Source organism: Coffea arabica, chromosome 1e, assembly GCF_036785885.1.
Source record: "Coffea arabica cultivar ET-39 chromosome 1e, Coffea Arabica ET-39 HiFi, whole genome shotgun sequence".
NCBI lineage: Eukaryota > Viridiplantae > Streptophyta > Magnoliopsida > Gentianales > Rubiaceae > Coffea > Coffea arabica.
The window spans coordinates 55,123,585-55,140,367 of record NC_092311.1 but is presented as its reverse complement, the minus strand read 5'-3'; the positions used below and the strand labels follow the sequence as shown (position 1 = coordinate 55,140,367).

General features: G+C 37.2%; 1 protein-coding gene across 5 annotated transcripts; it reads left to right on the top strand.

Moving 5' to 3' along the window:
* The first annotated feature begins 662 nt into the window (after nucleotides 1–662).
* Nucleotides 663–16,653, top strand: LOC113718634 (uncharacterized). 5 transcript variants are annotated; one of them, XM_027243539.2, is made up of 24 exons: nucleotides 663–902; nucleotides 2,187–2,530; nucleotides 3,044–3,198; nucleotides 3,973–4,212; nucleotides 4,434–4,543; nucleotides 4,662–4,739; nucleotides 4,836–4,942; nucleotides 6,084–6,178; nucleotides 6,265–6,398; nucleotides 7,143–7,246; nucleotides 7,349–7,426; nucleotides 7,550–7,628; nucleotides 9,259–9,427; nucleotides 11,258–11,328; nucleotides 11,657–11,737; nucleotides 11,856–11,926; nucleotides 12,231–12,327; nucleotides 12,419–12,478; nucleotides 12,595–12,649; nucleotides 12,738–13,135; nucleotides 13,209–14,687; nucleotides 14,826–15,398; nucleotides 15,570–15,628; nucleotides 16,286–16,653. In XM_027243539.2, exons 2-24 carry the CDS (start codon nucleotides 2,223–2,225, stop codon nucleotides 16,479–16,481), a joined length of 4,797 nt encoding a protein of 1,598 aa, XP_027099340.1. In that variant the 5' UTR covers nucleotides 663–902; nucleotides 2,187–2,222; the 3' UTR covers nucleotides 16,482–16,653. The 5 variants fall into 5 exon arrangements, with proteins under 5 accessions (XP_027099340.1, XP_027099332.1, XP_027099325.1 ...); XM_027243531.2 differs by having other exon boundaries at nucleotides 764–902; nucleotides 2,172–2,530; nucleotides 7,352–7,426; XM_027243524.2 differs by having other exon boundaries at nucleotides 764–902; nucleotides 2,172–2,530.
* The last annotated feature ends 130 nt before the right edge of the window (nucleotides 16,654–16,783 follow it).

Here is a 16,783-nt window from a genome sequence, read left to right as displayed (position 1 = left end):
CCAAAGTTATTACTACTACTATCTCTTCTAGTACTGAGGGCACATTATAAAATAAATCAATTTTATATAAATTTTGTTTGTTACATATTATAAAAAATTTTACATGAAATTTTCATCAAAAGAACTTACTTTTGGTTTACATGATGATTATAGTAATTTGGTAGATAAAATAATTAGGGTGTTTTTTATATTAGTGAAATGTGTGATTAGCATAAAAAGTAATTTTTATAAGAGTAAAATTAAAAATTCAAAGATGACAAAAATATTTACACCAAATGCCATTCCTGAGGTATTATATATATTGTATAGATATAGGTTAGTGTATTTAGATCACCCTTAATTTGTTATATGAATTCGTATACTAATAATTATTATTTTATTTTACATTTATATTTTTTTTCTAATCAGCGTTACTTTTCAAAAGTATGAACGCCTGAAATCTATTGAGCACTCGTTGAAGAGACTGTTATTATTATTAAGAAAATATTACTGACACTCTATTTTTTTGTTATTTGTACATAAAATGATATAATTAAAATGAAAACTGTTATATAATTAAAATAATAATGGGAGTGCAAAAGCAGCAAAACTGCAAATGAGAAAAGATGGAAGTGCAAATAACGTTTTTCTTATTACGATTATTTCCAAATAAATCTGAACCCACCTCCCTTTTGCGCCGTCTCTCACGATCTCTCTCTCTCTCTCTCTCTCTCGGGGCAAAAACCCGTATGCTATTTGTTGTATCCATAGAGAGATGGACGGACATAGCTAAAAAAGACGAGGTGAGGAGAGAGGTGTTCACTGCGTTCATCTGAACAAGCTTGTTTTCGGATGCTAAAGAAACACCAATATCAATTCAACCATCTTTTTCTCCCTTTCACCAACTATTCTTGTAGAGAAAGGTATGAGAAATTATTCAACCACAGCATCTTAAGCATCTTCTTCCTCATTTCTTTTCTTTTTTCCTTCTCCAATTTGCCTTATATCAGTAACTCTTCATGAATGGAAATTAGGGTTCTTTGGCTACTGATTTAACTTCTTCTCCCGATATCTTGGATACATTTTGGACAATCTAACTTTCCTTTTTTTTTTTCCCCTCGCCTGTGCTCTTTTCTTTTTCCCTTTTCTTCGTCCTCTTATCATTTATTTCTAGTCTGGGTCGGTGGTTAACTTTACCAGCCTGTCAAAGTAGGTTTTAACTTAAGATTCATGTGTAGCGCATTGGTTGTTTAACTTCAATTTTTGCTTGACGGCAGCTGAATTGTGATTGAGGTATCCATTTGTCTTTCCTGTTTCATCTAGTAAGTTACTGGCACTCTTTTTTTTTTGTTGGTCCTTTTTAATCACTTGAATGATAGTTGAGTTCCTCTGAGCTCGAGGGAAAGATTTATATTGGCCAGTTCCTATGCGTTTGGAATTTCTTAACAGCTGTAGTTTCTACTCCTGCTAATAGTTTAGCACATTCTTTGTTTTGACTAATGCTGCTCATGGATGAAGATGGATAAACTTGAAAAAGGGATGATTAGATTTATATGCAGGGATTGTTTTGTAAGGACGAAGACTGAAACTATGAACGACAATGTTCATATACATATGCAGGTTTAGCAAGCCAATAAGAATTTGTGTCTATATGTTCATATTGGTAGCTTGAATTATCTCATGGTCTACAATGAATTGGGTTTAAAGGTCTTTCATTCTGAAGCTGGGAAAGATAATAGGGTTTAGGGTTGGCTTGTAAGCAGATGATTGACTGTTCAATTTAGGTTATTCCTTTGCTACTCTTAGAAACCATTCAATGAGATGAGAACATCCTTTCTTTTCCTTCACAAGCCTGTACTCTGGTATGGAACTCTTGATCATTACTTTTTTCCTTTAAACTGTTATTTCGAGTACAATGCGCAGACATTGTTTTTTTTTCCTTGAGAAGATTTTAAGTAGATATGTAAGCACCGACTTTCCAACCTTAATTTCTTTTTGGTTCGCTGAAAATGCTACTTTGCTATGACGTGGAGCATGTGAGCACCTGTTAACTGCTAAATTACAAAAACCCTTCATTATTGATTACATGGTATCATTGTTTTGAATTTAATGCTTCTTTAGCTATGAGAAGTTCACATTATGAAAGGCATATTCTTAATGTATTTTTGCTTTTATGGTTCTGCTTATGATAGTGTATGGATTTTCAGAAGTGCCCATCTTGGAGCGACGTGCCTTCTACAAAAATGGCCCCTTTGAATTTTGTTAATAAGGTCCATGCAGTCTCTCGATTGGAAGAGCAGGAGGGTTCTGATAATCATCTTGCTGCAGCGAATGTAGATGTTGACATTAGAGAAGTTTATTTTCTGATTATGCGATTTTTATCAACTGGGCCATGCCAAAAAACTTTTACACAAATTTTAGATGAACTTTTAGAACATGAACTTCTACCAAGGAGATATCATGCTTGGTATTCAAGAAGCGGAGCACAAAGCGGTCACGAAAATGATGATGGCGTATCTTTCCCTTTAAACTATGATAATCTCGTCAAGAGGTAAATGTTCATTGATTGTTTATTGGTAGCCTTTTCTGAATTAGTGTGCAATTGATAGACACTGTTTTTGTGTTGCTTGAAACTTGTATCTCTTTTAGAGATATAGTACGTGATTCATCCAAGATGCTGCTATTGTTCCTTTTTATCATTCTACTACTGTTTGCCATTTCAAGTTATGTCATAATGCATGTTAAAGCCTTACGTTTTTTGGGGGGAGGGGGGGGGGACAAAATATTTATTTCAAATCTTCTAGAAACCATTTCTGATATTGAAATACTGGTGCTGCTGTGGAATTTGGGCCATTGCTGTAAAATTTATTCTTTTTCTTTTTGCCTGCGTTTGTAAAGTTGTATTTGGTAATATACAATTTCTATCCTTGAGCAATTTCTTGGATCTTGAATCAATTGTAAAAGAAGAATAGTACAAAGAAACTCCTGAAGAGAACAGCCACTTTTCCATTCTTTTGATATCTGTTTCGGGAAGGTATAATCTTTGAATTTCTATGACAATTAGGTTTCCTCACATTGAAGATGATCACCTGGTAAAGCTGCTTAGACAACTGATGTTGAACACTTCGACTCCATTACCTTGCATTGTTGGAAGAACTGTTCCAAGTGCTAGTGATGTGCCCACTCTTCTTGGAACTGGCTCCTTTTCTCTTTTATGCAGTATGTAGCTTTCCTGTATTTCTTTCTCTCTCCCTCTGTGTGTGCATGTCTGTTTGTCTCTCTCCCCCTCACACACACACGTGCCATACACACACACGCCCACAAGACTGCAGCACAGATGTGTAAATTCACTTAGTTGATACTGAATTGCATCATTGCTTAGATTTTTTCTCTGCAATAGCTGATAAAGTAAGAATATGTAGAGGGAAATTTTTTGGGCTTGGTAGTTGCTTGTTAAGGATGGTTTTTGGATATCCCTCTATAAGAAACTTGTTGAACTTTAAACCATTATTTCCAATCATTTATTACAATCCTCACTCTTTTGCAGTGTGGGGGCTGATCTCATGTTGAATGATTCCTTGGGTAATATCAAAAGTTTTCATGGACTAGGTGCTGTTTAGTGCTGGCCGAATTTAATGTTGACCGATTTTCTGTACCATGTAAAGATTAAGGGAGAGCACAGAATACAGTAGGATAGAGGTTGAATAGAAATTATGTGGCTTAATATAGTTCCTACTAGTGTTCTTTGTTCCTCGCATATCTTGAGCAGCCATAGGAAGGCTGCCTTAGTAGCTGGTAGCTTGAAATTCCTCGTGTCCATTGCTGGCCCTATATGCACGTTTCTTCGCTATGGTTTCTTGTAGGGCATAATTGTCTATTTCTTCTCTTTAATGTACTTGATAAGTATTTCCAATAAGATATTTGGCCTTTGTTCTGACAATGTGTTTTGCTAGTCTTATAAGTATGTAAAATGTGGCTGTACTGTTTCTACAGGTGATAGAAATAGTGTCAGCAAGCAAGTAAAACATGTTGCTTCTTATCTCCGTTGGCCTCACATGCTGGCAGATCAGGTCCGTGGACTAAGTTTGAGAGAAATTGGGGGTGGTTTTTCAAAACACCATCGGGCTCCATCAGTTCGCTTTGCCTCTTATGCTGTAGCTAAGCCGTCAATGATGGTGCAGAAGATGCAAAATATAAAGAAACTAAGGGGACACAGAGATGCTGTGTATTGTGGTGTGATACCTCTATTCTGATCTTTGCATGAACATCTTATATCTCTTGAAATCATATTGTCTATGAAAATGACGTATTGTTAGGATTTTGAATGTTAAACTTTCACATATTGGCTCCTTTCACTGCTTGTCTCTCCTTCTGAGCTTCTTTAGTATTTTGATGTTAGCAAATAATGCTAATCTATATAAAGCAATTCTATTGACAACTTCTTTGTACTCTAGCAATATTTGATCGCTCTGGAAGATATGTCATTACTGGGTCAGATGATCGTCTTGTCAAGATATGGTCCATGGAAACTGCATTTTGTCTAGCCAGTTGTCGAGGTCATGAAGTAAGTTGGACGATGTGGATGTGAAATACTTTGCTGAAGTTTTTTTGACTCCTGGTTTGCCTTTGATCCAATTATATGTTCTCATAGTGATTTAACTCGTTTGTTTTTCTTATTAAAGGGTGACATAACTGACTTAGCTGTTAGCTCAAACAATATATTAGTAGCATCTGCTTCCAATGACTACAGCATTCGTGTTGTAAGTTTCTTCTCTATTTGAGTGATCTATCTTTGCTCAACAAAGAGATCTGCCATCCTTCACTTTTTTCAAAGTAGTTTGTCTTGTGTACTACAGTGGCGATTGCCAGATGGATTTCCAATTTCAGTTCTGCAAGGACATACAGGAGCTGTTACTGCCATTGCATTCAGTCCCAGGCCTAGCTCTGTCTATCAACTTTTATCGTGAGCCCTTCTGACTGATTTAATCTCTGTTCCTGATTTCTTTTCCATTTTTGATGATTAATCTAATCTCACTTTGGTAGATCCTTGTGATTTTCTTCCTTCAGTTAATACCAGATGCCTTTGGATGCTGTGATAGAGCATCCTCTCTGGTGGATCTTAGATCCTTACTGTTAGTTATAGACAAACCATGCAAACCTCCTAGGAGATGTATTAAACTTTAGGCTCACAAGAACAGGAAAGACTTGCGGGAATTAGGACCTGAATTTAAGTATTGTTGGCTCACATTTCTTAGTGTTTCATTCCAGGCTTTTAAATGGTTGATTTTTATAGATAGTTGTGTCAATTCTTATCCTTAAGAACTGCAATAAGATGTGGATAAATGACTATGTCAAAATGTACAACTGGTACATCTCGGCACCTATTTGGTCAGAGTAATACTAAAGGAGTTCTAGCTCTTGCAACTTGTTTCCATTTCTTATCATGATTGTTTAGTTTCGGATTCATTCCTTGTAAGCACTATTGTTGCATGTTATCTTTTAGCTCGGCGACGTTATCAAGACTTTCATAATGTGCTTTTGGATGTGTACATTGTGTTGAAATTGAAGTATTGACCATCTTTGGAATTAGTCTTTCTTCAGATTTATTCTGAATCCTCTCTCTCTCTGACTATCTATCTATATACCCACCTACCTGCCTATCTATCTAGTTGTCTATCTCTCTTTTTTTTTTTTTTTTGTCAAAATCTATCTAGGTGTCTATCTAATTATCTATCTATCTATATATCTCTGTCTCTATCTGTTTTACACACACACACCCACACAGAGCAGTTGGGCTCACATAGGCTGCCTCCTTTACTTTATCTATCTGGTGCTTGTCTTATGCCTGCAGTGAGATAGTTCTCATTTTGACACTTCATGGATGACAATGTGTGGTTGGGCAAGGTGTTCAGTGCCATTTACTTTCAACTGTACTATTCTGGAAGCATGTGCTTTTGCGGTGGCATCTTCTTTAGAAAATTATCATGTGTGAACAATTCTACTTTGATTGAAATTTATCTGCTGAAAAACAAACTGATGCTTGGAAGGTAATTGGTCTGGCTCACATGAGTTTCATTGTCTTTGCTGGTTTTTAATCTCTGTAGGTCTTCAGATGATGGGACTTGCAGGATCTGGGATGCAAGATCCTCAGATTGTAGTCCACGTGTTTACTTGCCAACGCCATTGGAAGTTGTTTCTGGTTAGAAGACTACTTTTTTATTTCTTAGTTGTATTTTCTATGCCAATTGGTTGCCAGAGTGTTCATTGTCCTAAGAATTGATGCAGGGAAGACAAGCAGCCTCCCTTTGGCTAATGTGCCTTCCTCAAGTAATGTATCCCAGTGCCATCAAATCTTATGCTGTGCCTACAATGCGAATGGAACTGTCTTTGTCACTGGAAGCTCTGATACTCATGCTAGGGTACAAAGATAAAAGAGGCTTATGTATTCTATGCTTTCATGTAGCCAGATTAAGTAAATAGAAACTGTCTAGTTTGGCTTCAGTAGTTGTGAAACTTGGGAATAAATCTAGTTGAAGAGAAGTCAGGAAACGCAACATGTAAATCTTGCAATTCTAGGCAATGTTTTACTGGAATTTTGAAGCCCAAATCTGAAGAGAAAATGCATGCGCTTTGTATTCTGGTGCATTGGGCCAGCCATCCAGCTGGTTCCTTAATCCTTGGTCAAAATGGCTGGAATACCTCTAATGCCCTGCTTTAAGAACACTTCATGTAAAATCACCCATCGTAGATGCCTTTCAGGAAATTTAAAGCAACTGTATGTGTTGGATACCTATATGTGCATGTTTACTTGTTTCTTTTTAGATAGATGCTAACCTACATGTGAAACATTGTACTTGTCTAGTCTAATGCTCAACAAGACTTTGATATTCCATATTTATTGAACAGCTAAAAATTTGTTCTCCATATTTTTTAAAGTTCTATTTGAGTATTTAAGATGTGGAACTCATCTGCGTTGACAATAATTTGTACACCTGTTACGGGCACTTAAGAAGAGTGAATTTTTCAAAAATACCAGACACATAATAAAAATCTATGTGCATTTTGGACTGTTGTTTTACATGATCATGTAGTCTTTATCAGTAAGCAGAGAATTCCAATGGATGTATTTGGATTGAAGTGCCCTAATACATGGCTGTTTCTAGGTGTGGAGTGCTTGTAAATCCAATTCAGATGATCCAGAGCAACCTAGTCATGAGATTGATTTGCTAGCTGGCCATGAGAATGATGTCAACTATGTGCAATTCAGGTTAGTAGTAGTTGTTTTCTCTCATAGGAAAGACATTCTGTCATACCCAAAAAAAAAAAAAAAAAAAAAAACTCTGGGTCTCACTGTCTGGTTTATGTGCAGTAGCTGTGCTGTTGCTTCCAGGTCTTCGGCATCTGATTTTTCAACTGAGGAGAACATTCCAAAATTTAAAAATTCTTGGTCTGTGATTACTTGTAATCTCAGATTTCCTTCCTTTACAGTATGCATTCTTATGGAAGCTGTTTTGCTTATTTATTTCTTTCATCTGCAAATATATGTGCTACGCACATTCTAAATCATCAGGTTTAGTCACGACAACATTGTTACCTGCTCCCGTGATGGCAGTGCTATTATTTGGACCCCTAAATCACGCAGATCTCAGGTCACTCCTACTATGACTGAAAGTTTGATGACATTTGGTGCAAGTCTTCAATTTTAGCTTCCCCTACCTCTTTCCATATATGCATGTGTGTGTGTATACATACATATATATATATGTATGTTTGTGTGTATGTATGTATAAGTGTGTGTGTGCATGTATGTGTGGACATATATATACACACACATATGTATACATACATACATACGTATGTATGTATGTATCTATATTGTTGTGGACTGCATTGTGTTTGGTTAATCTTAACTGTTTTGTCAATAACAACTACATCTTGCTGGAATTTATTCAAATTACCACTGGAATCTCTGACATTTGAGAAATTACATTCAGATTATCAATGAACCTGTAGGGATGTACAATGCTTCTCTGACACTTAGAAGTATCTTTAAAAGTGCTCTTTGACATTTTTATTAACTTAGGTTGGTTATTCAGCATAGACGTGGTTTCTGAGAAATCTTAAGTTGGAGCTCTTAAATGTGAGAAGCACTACACCAAAAGCCAATGTGCTTCTAAATGGACACATAATAATCATACAATAAAACATCTTATACTGTTATGAAAACATTTTATTAATCTGATGAAAGTTAAAAAGTTCCAGAAAGATTCATATAGGCGCCCATGATCTCAGTGGATGTCATTGTATAATTATCACGGTAGAGAAATTTCTGAACTAGAAAAAGCAAAATCTTGGAATATCACATTCATTATGAAGAAATGTTTGACCGTGTACGTTTGCTACAAGTCACCATTTTTACCCTCTTCCTGAGTTCCTTATTGTCTTCTTCTTTTTCTGTAAAGTCTTTGCACCCACAAACTTGCATGGCTACCCAAACACTGTTGTTTTGTATATGAAACAGAAACACCAAGATTGCACGGGCAACTTATAGCTCCATCTTCTTACTTAAAGAATTCAACTTCACTATTGGTGGTGATTGAGATTGCAAATGAGATTGTCGACACTATGCAAGGATTTAGCAGCAAGGAATAGTTGGGTTTTCTTTATTTATTTATTTTTTGTTGGGGTGGACCCGGGGGGGTGGTTGAGAGGTGTATAAGTGGACTTATTTTGAAGGGGAATTGCGTAACTTGGATGAAGTGGAGACATAGGTATGGTGGATGCTATTTGGAGGCTGCTCTGGTTTTTAAGCTGGGGATGTTGAATGATACTGTATCTTACTCACTTTGAGTTTGAAAGAGGCTTGGAGAAGGGTGGAGGTGGGTGTCAGCAATGGCAATTTTGGGTTTTTTGGGAGGCTGTGGGGAAGTTAGGATGGTGTTGGTTTGTGGTAAGATACAACAACAGTTTAGAGTTGCTATTTTGGGTGTTCTTTGTTTTGTGGCTGATATCAGGACAGGGGCTTTAGCTTGGTGAGGCTTTGGAGAAAACGACCCTCTGCCAGTTTCATTTAGTTCCTTTGACTATTTGTCACTCCTACAAGTCATCCATAATTTTTCTTTGTTTTCTGTTTCTAACAACAGTACTAGTATTGTTCAGCTATCCATGCATGTCATTGTAGCATGATTAGGTCAAAAGGCAGGTATAACTAATTGTGATATTTGATGCTTTGACCACTGATGACTTTTCTTATTTTTCAATCATGATTTGCAACTTTAGGGTAAAGTGGGACGTTGGATACGAGCATACCATCTAAAAGTTCCTCCTCCACCGATGCCCCCTCAGCCTCCCCGAGGAGGTCCACGCCAGAGATTTCTTCCAACTCCTCGTGGTGTTAATATGATAGTGTGGAGCCTGGATAATCGCTTTGTGCTGGCTGCTATTATGGGTATGCTTTGTATATTTTTGTGTGTATCTTTGTTTGCATGCATTTCCTTTTCTTTTGGGCGGTTAATTGCTGTAGTTATTATGTGCTTATACTTCTTCTGCATAATAATTTGTACTCTCTGTGCAATTATGAGTTAGACTATTATGTTCTCTTTATGATTGTGATAGTGGGAGTGAAAGACTATGACGATCTTAGGCCACTCGCTTCTATCTTGTGTCCCATGAGATTAAAGTCTTTCATGTGCCTAATTTACCAGTGCATTTCAATTGGGATGAATAATGGTTCAAATGGAACAGTAGTTAAGAAAGCGATCTTCTAGTCACATTAGCCTTTCTTTGGATTAGGGCAAGCTTTGTTGGAGAAATTTTATGATGCTCCATTCAGAACCAGGAATTCCTAGCTTTATAACTCGAATTATACCTTAATTCAATTATGTAGTGGCAGGAGTCTCTTGTTTCTTATGCATCGGAGTATCATTCTGTCACTATTGAGCCACCCTATGTGTAGTTTCATATTTTGTAGTTCTTTTTTTTTTTTTTTTTTTTGCTTTTTTAAATTTTTTTCATCTGTGAGCTTACTTAAGAGTATCTGAATTCAAATATCCTTGACTATAAACTCGTGAAAAGTGATGAATAGCAGCTAGTTTTCCTAGTTAACTTTGCGCAATCCAGGTCATCATGCTAAAGTCTGATAATTATTATAAGCAGAGGAGTTCATTGATGTCTATGCAACTGTTGTGTTAACTGAATTCTGTACATTGATTTGTTGTTCATTGAAACTGGTGGCCAGAATGTCCAGTCTTAAGGAATTCTGTTTAAACTTGGCTATCTAGAATTTCTTTCATTCATTAAACTACATCTATCATTCACTGAGATGAACGCATTTGAGAATGTTGTGGTGAAACTCTGGGATAAGTATATGTTTGTGGTGTATTTCTTCATCCAACAAAATAAGGATCTTGTCATTTTGTTTCCTTCCTAGCATTTTTCTATTAGCAATGTGATGATTGGCTTTTGGAAAGATATTCATGAGTTTAATTTGACGTACAACATGGTCAAAGTTGTACGAAACCTGCATTTACTTTATGCAAGTTGACCCCTAAAATGAGAATTGTTGCCTACCCTTGAGAAGTTTTGGTCTAGATGATGATTGGTTATTAATAACCTTCTTTTCTTTCCAAAATTTTGGTTTTTTTTTTTTTGTGTTTGGGGGGGGGGGGGGGGGTCCAGATTACTATCTGGTGTATATCAATATTCCCCCTCTTCCCATGAGAAGTTTGTTCTTGTACGTCTGATTGCTTGTCATTTACTTCTTCTTTTGATTGACTCCCCACATTTCTGTATCGGTCTATCTTAAAATCTGAAATCTTAGTTCTGGTTTCAACTTTATAAAAGTTGGAGTGATCCCACTATTCTATCTACCTTCTAAATGTTAGGAATTACAGCCTTTCCTGGTAGGCAGTAGACTGTCAACTTGCACCTAGAACTTCATGCTAAGGCAAGTGGCCCATTCAAAGACTATTCAGATAAGAAAAATCTCAGAGTGAGGAAAAGAATGTATGCAAGTTCTTTGTCTTTCATCTTTAGACAAATTTTGCTTGTCAGTGTTTTTTTTTTTTGGTAAAAAATTGTCAGTTTAGTCACGTATCTAGTTCCTTTACCATTGTGGATTTGCAGCCTTTGGAAACTTTTCTGGCATTTACATTGCTATGTTCCTAATGTAGCAATTACTGCTTGTTTAATTATTTGCACTATGCTGTGCAATCATACCTTATTCTTATTCATTCTGGATCTTTAAGTTTGTGATTTGGAAATTTATGGTCCTATGCAGATAATAGAATATGCGTTTGGAATGCTAGTGATGGTAGCTTGGTACATTCCTTGACTGGTCACACGGCATCTGTAAGTGGACCCTAAACTTTATGAAGCTGAGTTACAGTTATCCCTCAAATTTTGTCAAGTGCAGATTATTTGGAAAAAGCAAGTTAGTACCACAACAAAATGCGTCCAAAACTTGCAATAAGATGCATTGTGGCTTAAATGAGAAGCGAAGTAGACAACTGTACTATTCCAATGCAATATTGCCATGTGCATCCTTCATGATAACACTTGTTTGAGTAATTGCCATCTCAGAGGGTCAAAAACATATGCCGAAGAGAAAAGATGCTTACATGACAGCAGCTGCTGGACTTGATACTAAATTCGTGCTTTATCTCTGTATCTTTTGCAGACTTATGTTCTGGATGTTCATCCCTTCAATCCCAGAATTGCAATGAGCGCTGGGTATGATGGAAAAACTATTGTTTGGGATGTAAGTCTCCACCCCCTCTCTCTCTCTCTCTCTCTCTCCATGCTATCTCTTTGAAGTTCCCACTACCGTACTATGAATGACTTCTTTCTTATTGATACCTCTTTCATGCTCTTTTCAGATATGGGAAGGCATTCCTATTTGGACATATGAGATTGGACGTTTTAAATTGGTTGATGGGAAGTTTTCACAGTAAGTTATTGTGAATGACCTTGCATTTATCTCTTTATGTTTAATTCATTAAAACTGTATCTTTGGTTTTAGTGTTTTTCTGTTACTAAATGATGATAAACAGAAAATATAATTCCTTTTAAACATCCGATTTGTGCGATAACCATTGGCATTCCTTGTTCCTTTCTCAACATTTAAGAAAACTTGGTATACTGCACAGTTTCTTCTGCCATGCTAGTTAGCTAGATAGGCATCTGTAGTTCTGCTAACTTAAATTTGCAGTGCTTTGGCTTCTAGTAAGACATGTTTTTCCTTTGTAACTTAGAGATGGAACATCGATTGTACTCTCAGACGATGTTGGACAGATATATTTGCTAAACACAGGCCAAGGTGAAGCGCAGAAGGATGCTAAGTATGATCAGGTAGGTATTTGAAGTGCAGTCGTTTCTTCAGTGATGACTCAAGACATGAACAACTTCTATGTGATGGTTCTCACTGTAATCTGTCTAACAGTTCTTCCTTGGAGATTACCGCCCTCTTGTCCAGGATACTCATGGCAATACTCTTGATCAGGTTTATTGACTTTTGGCATAGATTTTGTGTAAAAGCAATGCTAAGTGCATGTTGGCATTATATTCTGTTAGTTTTATATATAACTTAATACCAGATGTATGTTTTACCTCATGCAGGAGACACAAGTTGTTCTGTATAATAGGAATATCCAGGACCCTCTTTGTGACTCAAGTATGTTGTGGTTTATTATCTCTATGGCTTTCCTTGGAAATTTGATCTTCTGGTGTGGGCATGAACTTTCTTTGATTGGGATGGTCAGGCTTGATTCCTTATCCAGAACCTTACCAGAGTGCATACCAGCGTCGTCGACTAGGTGCACTGAATATTGAGTGGTGTCCTTCATCTTCTAAACTTGCTGTTGGTCCAGATATTGGTTTGGGGCAAGAGTACCAAGTTTTACCTTTGGCTGACTTGGACTTGGTGGTTGAGCCAGTGCCTGAGTTTGCGGATATGATGTATTTGGAACCAGAAAATGATGTCATACACAATGAGACGGACTCAGAATACTACATTACTGATGAATATACTAGTGAAGATGAGGAGGAGCATTCAAGTGACAATTCATCTAGTGATCCAGAATCTAGTGAAGAAAATATAGTGGGAAGGAGTCAGAAAGATGGTCTTCGCAGATCAATAAGGAAAAAATCCTTGTCAGAAGTAAGATACAATTTTCAGAAATCAGTTGCTATTCTTTTGTACTGGCTACATAATAATCTTGCTTTAATTTCAGGTTGAGCCAATGTCTACATCTGGGAGGCATGTAAAGAAGAGGATTTTGCACGGGAATGATGTCCCCTTGTCTAAGAGTAAAAGAACAAAGAGGTCAAGAAGTGGCCGAAAATATACTTCAAAGAGGAAATCTGCGGAAGTGAAATTAACGAGGTCACAACGTTTAGCGGCAAGGAATGCAATTAATGGTTTTTCACATATTTCTGAAATTTCTACTGATGGAGAAGAGGATGAGAGCCCAGAAGGTGATTCATCAGGAAACAATTCATCGTTCCTCAGTACAAACATCAAGACCCAGCAACCTGTTGACTATCTGCTCAATGAGAAGAGGTATTTGGCTGGGGATCAAGGATCTTTAAATGAGTCCGAGGCTGCAGTCACGTGCCCTCGAACAAATGTGGGAAACAAGAAAAAGTTGGTTTTGAAGCTCACCCTTCACAACTCTAAGAAATCTTTGCCGCCAGAACATATCAGAAGCCAAAGTGCTGACCATACTGTCACAGCATCATATCCTTCAAAAGATTCAGGTTCTTCTTACACTGGGGTAACTAAACTTCTGGAAGGTAAAGAACTTGAAAACATTGAGGAGGACTTGACGACGATTGCAGGTTGTGAGCAAACCAAAGTTCATTTGGGGGAGGCGAAAGTTCAGTCAACAAACTGGATGCGTTCAGCTCATCCAGTGCCTGCAGATTTATGCTATGGTAGCAAATTGAGTTCCAATTGCCACTCTGAGACCTGTAGCATCAAACATTGTATCAAACCTGAGGATGACTGCAGCAATTTTCGAACTGGTTTGGAAATTGTAAACCATAAGCCGTTAAGTAAGGCTTACAATGAGAAGCAAGAGCGTGAGGCTAGTGTATCAGAGGATGCAGATGGTGTAAAAGTTAGTGACCAAAATCTTGGGAAAGGAGGAGAGAACATTTCTGATACTTATCCATGTAGAAATTGTGATTTGGTTGATGGCAAAAACCACTCCGGTGGTTTAAATGAAATCCAAAAACCAAAGCCAACTATCCTAAAGATTAAATCAAAGAAGATATCTGGACATTCCTTTCCTATGGAGCAGAATAATCTTCCCAGTATGCCAGAAGACTATAAAACTGCATTATACGAAGGTACTTGTGCCAGTATCTATAAGGGAGATGAATTTCCTGATATTGCTACTGATGAAATGCGTAGGAAAAGATCCTTGAGGTTGAAGGCAACGACAAGGGAGACAGGTGTTCTTAAGCAGAAAAGCATTGAGAAGCCATCTGGAGGAGCACTTAACCATCTTCCTTCGAGAGGGATGCCAATGTCAAAACAGACCAGCAACCATGGGTCTACTAGAAACAAAGGAGAAGGCTACAATAATGAAGACAGAAGTGCACTACATGCTTTACAGCAAAAATCAAATTGGTTGTTGTTGTCGGAGCAGGAGGAAGGGTATCGTTACATCCCTCAACTTGGTGATGAAGTAATGTACTTAAGACAGGTATATAGTTTTCACGTGCTAGAAATCTGATGCTTTAGTATCACTATCAAGTTAGTGAACTATTTTTCCTGTGTTTCTTTCTTTGTAGCAAATTAGCAGTTCAGATGATTTTATAGTTGATTGTTCTTTGATTTTTAGGGTCATCAAGAATATATGAAGTCTGTTAACTCATTAGAACAACCCCCTTGGACGAGGTACGGAGGAAATATTAGATCTGTTGAAGTTTGTTTGGTTGAAGAACTGGATTACTCAACAATTGCAGGTTCTGGGGAGAGTGGTTGTAGAATTACTCTTAAATTTATAGACACTTCATCAGAAGTGAATGGACATAAATTTAAACTCAACCTGCCTGAACTGATTGATTTTCCTGATTTTGTTGTCGAAAGAACATGGTATGAAGCCTCTATGAATAGAAACTGGACCTGTAGAGATAAATGTTTGGTTTGGTGGAGGGATGAGAGTGAGGAAGGTGGTAGTTGGTGGGATGGTCGAATAATTTCCATTAAAGACAAGTCTTTGGAGTTTCCTGACAGTCCATGGGAGAGATATGTTATTAAATACAAGAGTGCTTCAGAAGATTTGCATCTTCATTGTCCCTGGGAGATGCATGATCCATCCAGTCAGTGTGAGCATCCCTGTATTGATCCTGAAGTAAGAAACAAAATGCTGGCGTCTGTAAATAGATTACTGCAATCTGCAAGCAGAAATCAGGTTTTCATCTTTCCTTGGTGATTAATTCTCCTTGGTTATATATAAATGCTGCAGTTTGATATTTTTACGTTGACTGAGCCTTTGTATTTTCAAATGTTTGGTTTGGTTCTTTCAAAAAAAGTTTGGTTTGGTTTACAGTACAAGGGTCTTATTGTCACTTTATTCTTTCAGGATCAATATGGGATTCTAAAGTTGGATGAAGTTTCTCAGAAGGATGACTTTATAAACAAGTAATACTTATTTGGCTTTCCATTTTCTTTTGCTGCAAGTCATCTTTCTTCTACCTTTTGATGGTACCATGAGAGACAAAAATTAGTAACATGCTTATGCCTCGAAGATGGATGTGTTCTAGTAAGCTTGATAAATGGTCGAATGAAAGGTCATGCATGGTCTTTGTCTCCCTGGCCTGACTTGTTTAACTTTTCTTTTACTAAAAGTGGAGTGGTCTAAGGAAGAGAACTAGAGAAGTGGTGGAAATGGGACAAATTGGCACATCTACTGTTTAATAGGCGTCTGACTTGGTAACTAGCACACATAAGATTGTAGTTCTTAGCAGTGTGTTTAATTTAGGCCATGACATATCTGGTGGGTCAAATCGACAGATCAAGTGCGCGTTTAGACAAAATGGACATACGTTTCTTAAAATTCTGATTTTGACTTTTGAGACCAACAGTCCAAGTTAACAGATTTAAGGCGGCCTTTTTGGACATGTTAAAGATAAGGGGGAAAAAATATAGCCTGATTGAATATACATGATGACCCCACCTTATTTAATGGATGACCAAGTTTAGCATGCGCTTTAGTCATTGATGTATAAAGTAGAGAAGGAAAAAGAATCCGTGGATGGATTGGAAATTTATAATTTCTGCGGGTTGTATCTGCTGCAGGTTTCCTGTTCCATTATCACCTGACATAATCAAGTTAAGGTTAGAAAACAACTACTACAGGACCTTGGATTCTTTGAAGCATGATATCAGGGTGATGTTAACGAATGGTCAGAGTTACTTTGCGAGAAGCAAGGAGCTTTCGGCCAAGATGTGCCGGTTGTCTGATTGGTTTCACAAGAAATTCTTAAAGATATGATGTCCCCCTTTATTTTTATTTCTCTCTCTTTTTTTCAACTTCTATATTCTGGCCACGTAATTAATCCAATTTTTATCCAGTGAATCTTTTTTCCCTCTGCTGTGGGAATTGTAAGAAGGAAAAGCTTGAAATTGTTAGTATGACATTTGGGCGCAAATTTGGATTGTGAGAATCTCTCTCTCTCTCTGTCTCACTCGATTTTTAGCAATAGGTCATTATGTTACCGGAGCAAAAGATGAGTAGGCTGGCTGCGCATCGTACGAGAATTCTTGTTTCTGGGCTTTGGCAGACATTTGCTCTAT

Excerpts from the sequence above, each read along its gene's own strand:
- LOC113718634 (XM_027243524.2), top strand. The coding sequence starts at position 2,175 with ATGGATTTTCAGAAGTGCCCATCTTGGAGCGACGTGCCTTCTACAAAA. Across the intron at positions 7,629-9,258 it reads CTAAATCACGCAGATCTCAG|GGTAAAGTGGGACGTTGGAT; the intron begins GTCACTCCTACT and ends TTGCAACTTTAG. Across the intron at positions 11,738-11,855 it reads GAAAAACTATTGTTTGGGAT|ATATGGGAAGGCATTCCTAT; the intron begins GTAAGTCTCCAC and ends TGCTCTTTTCAG.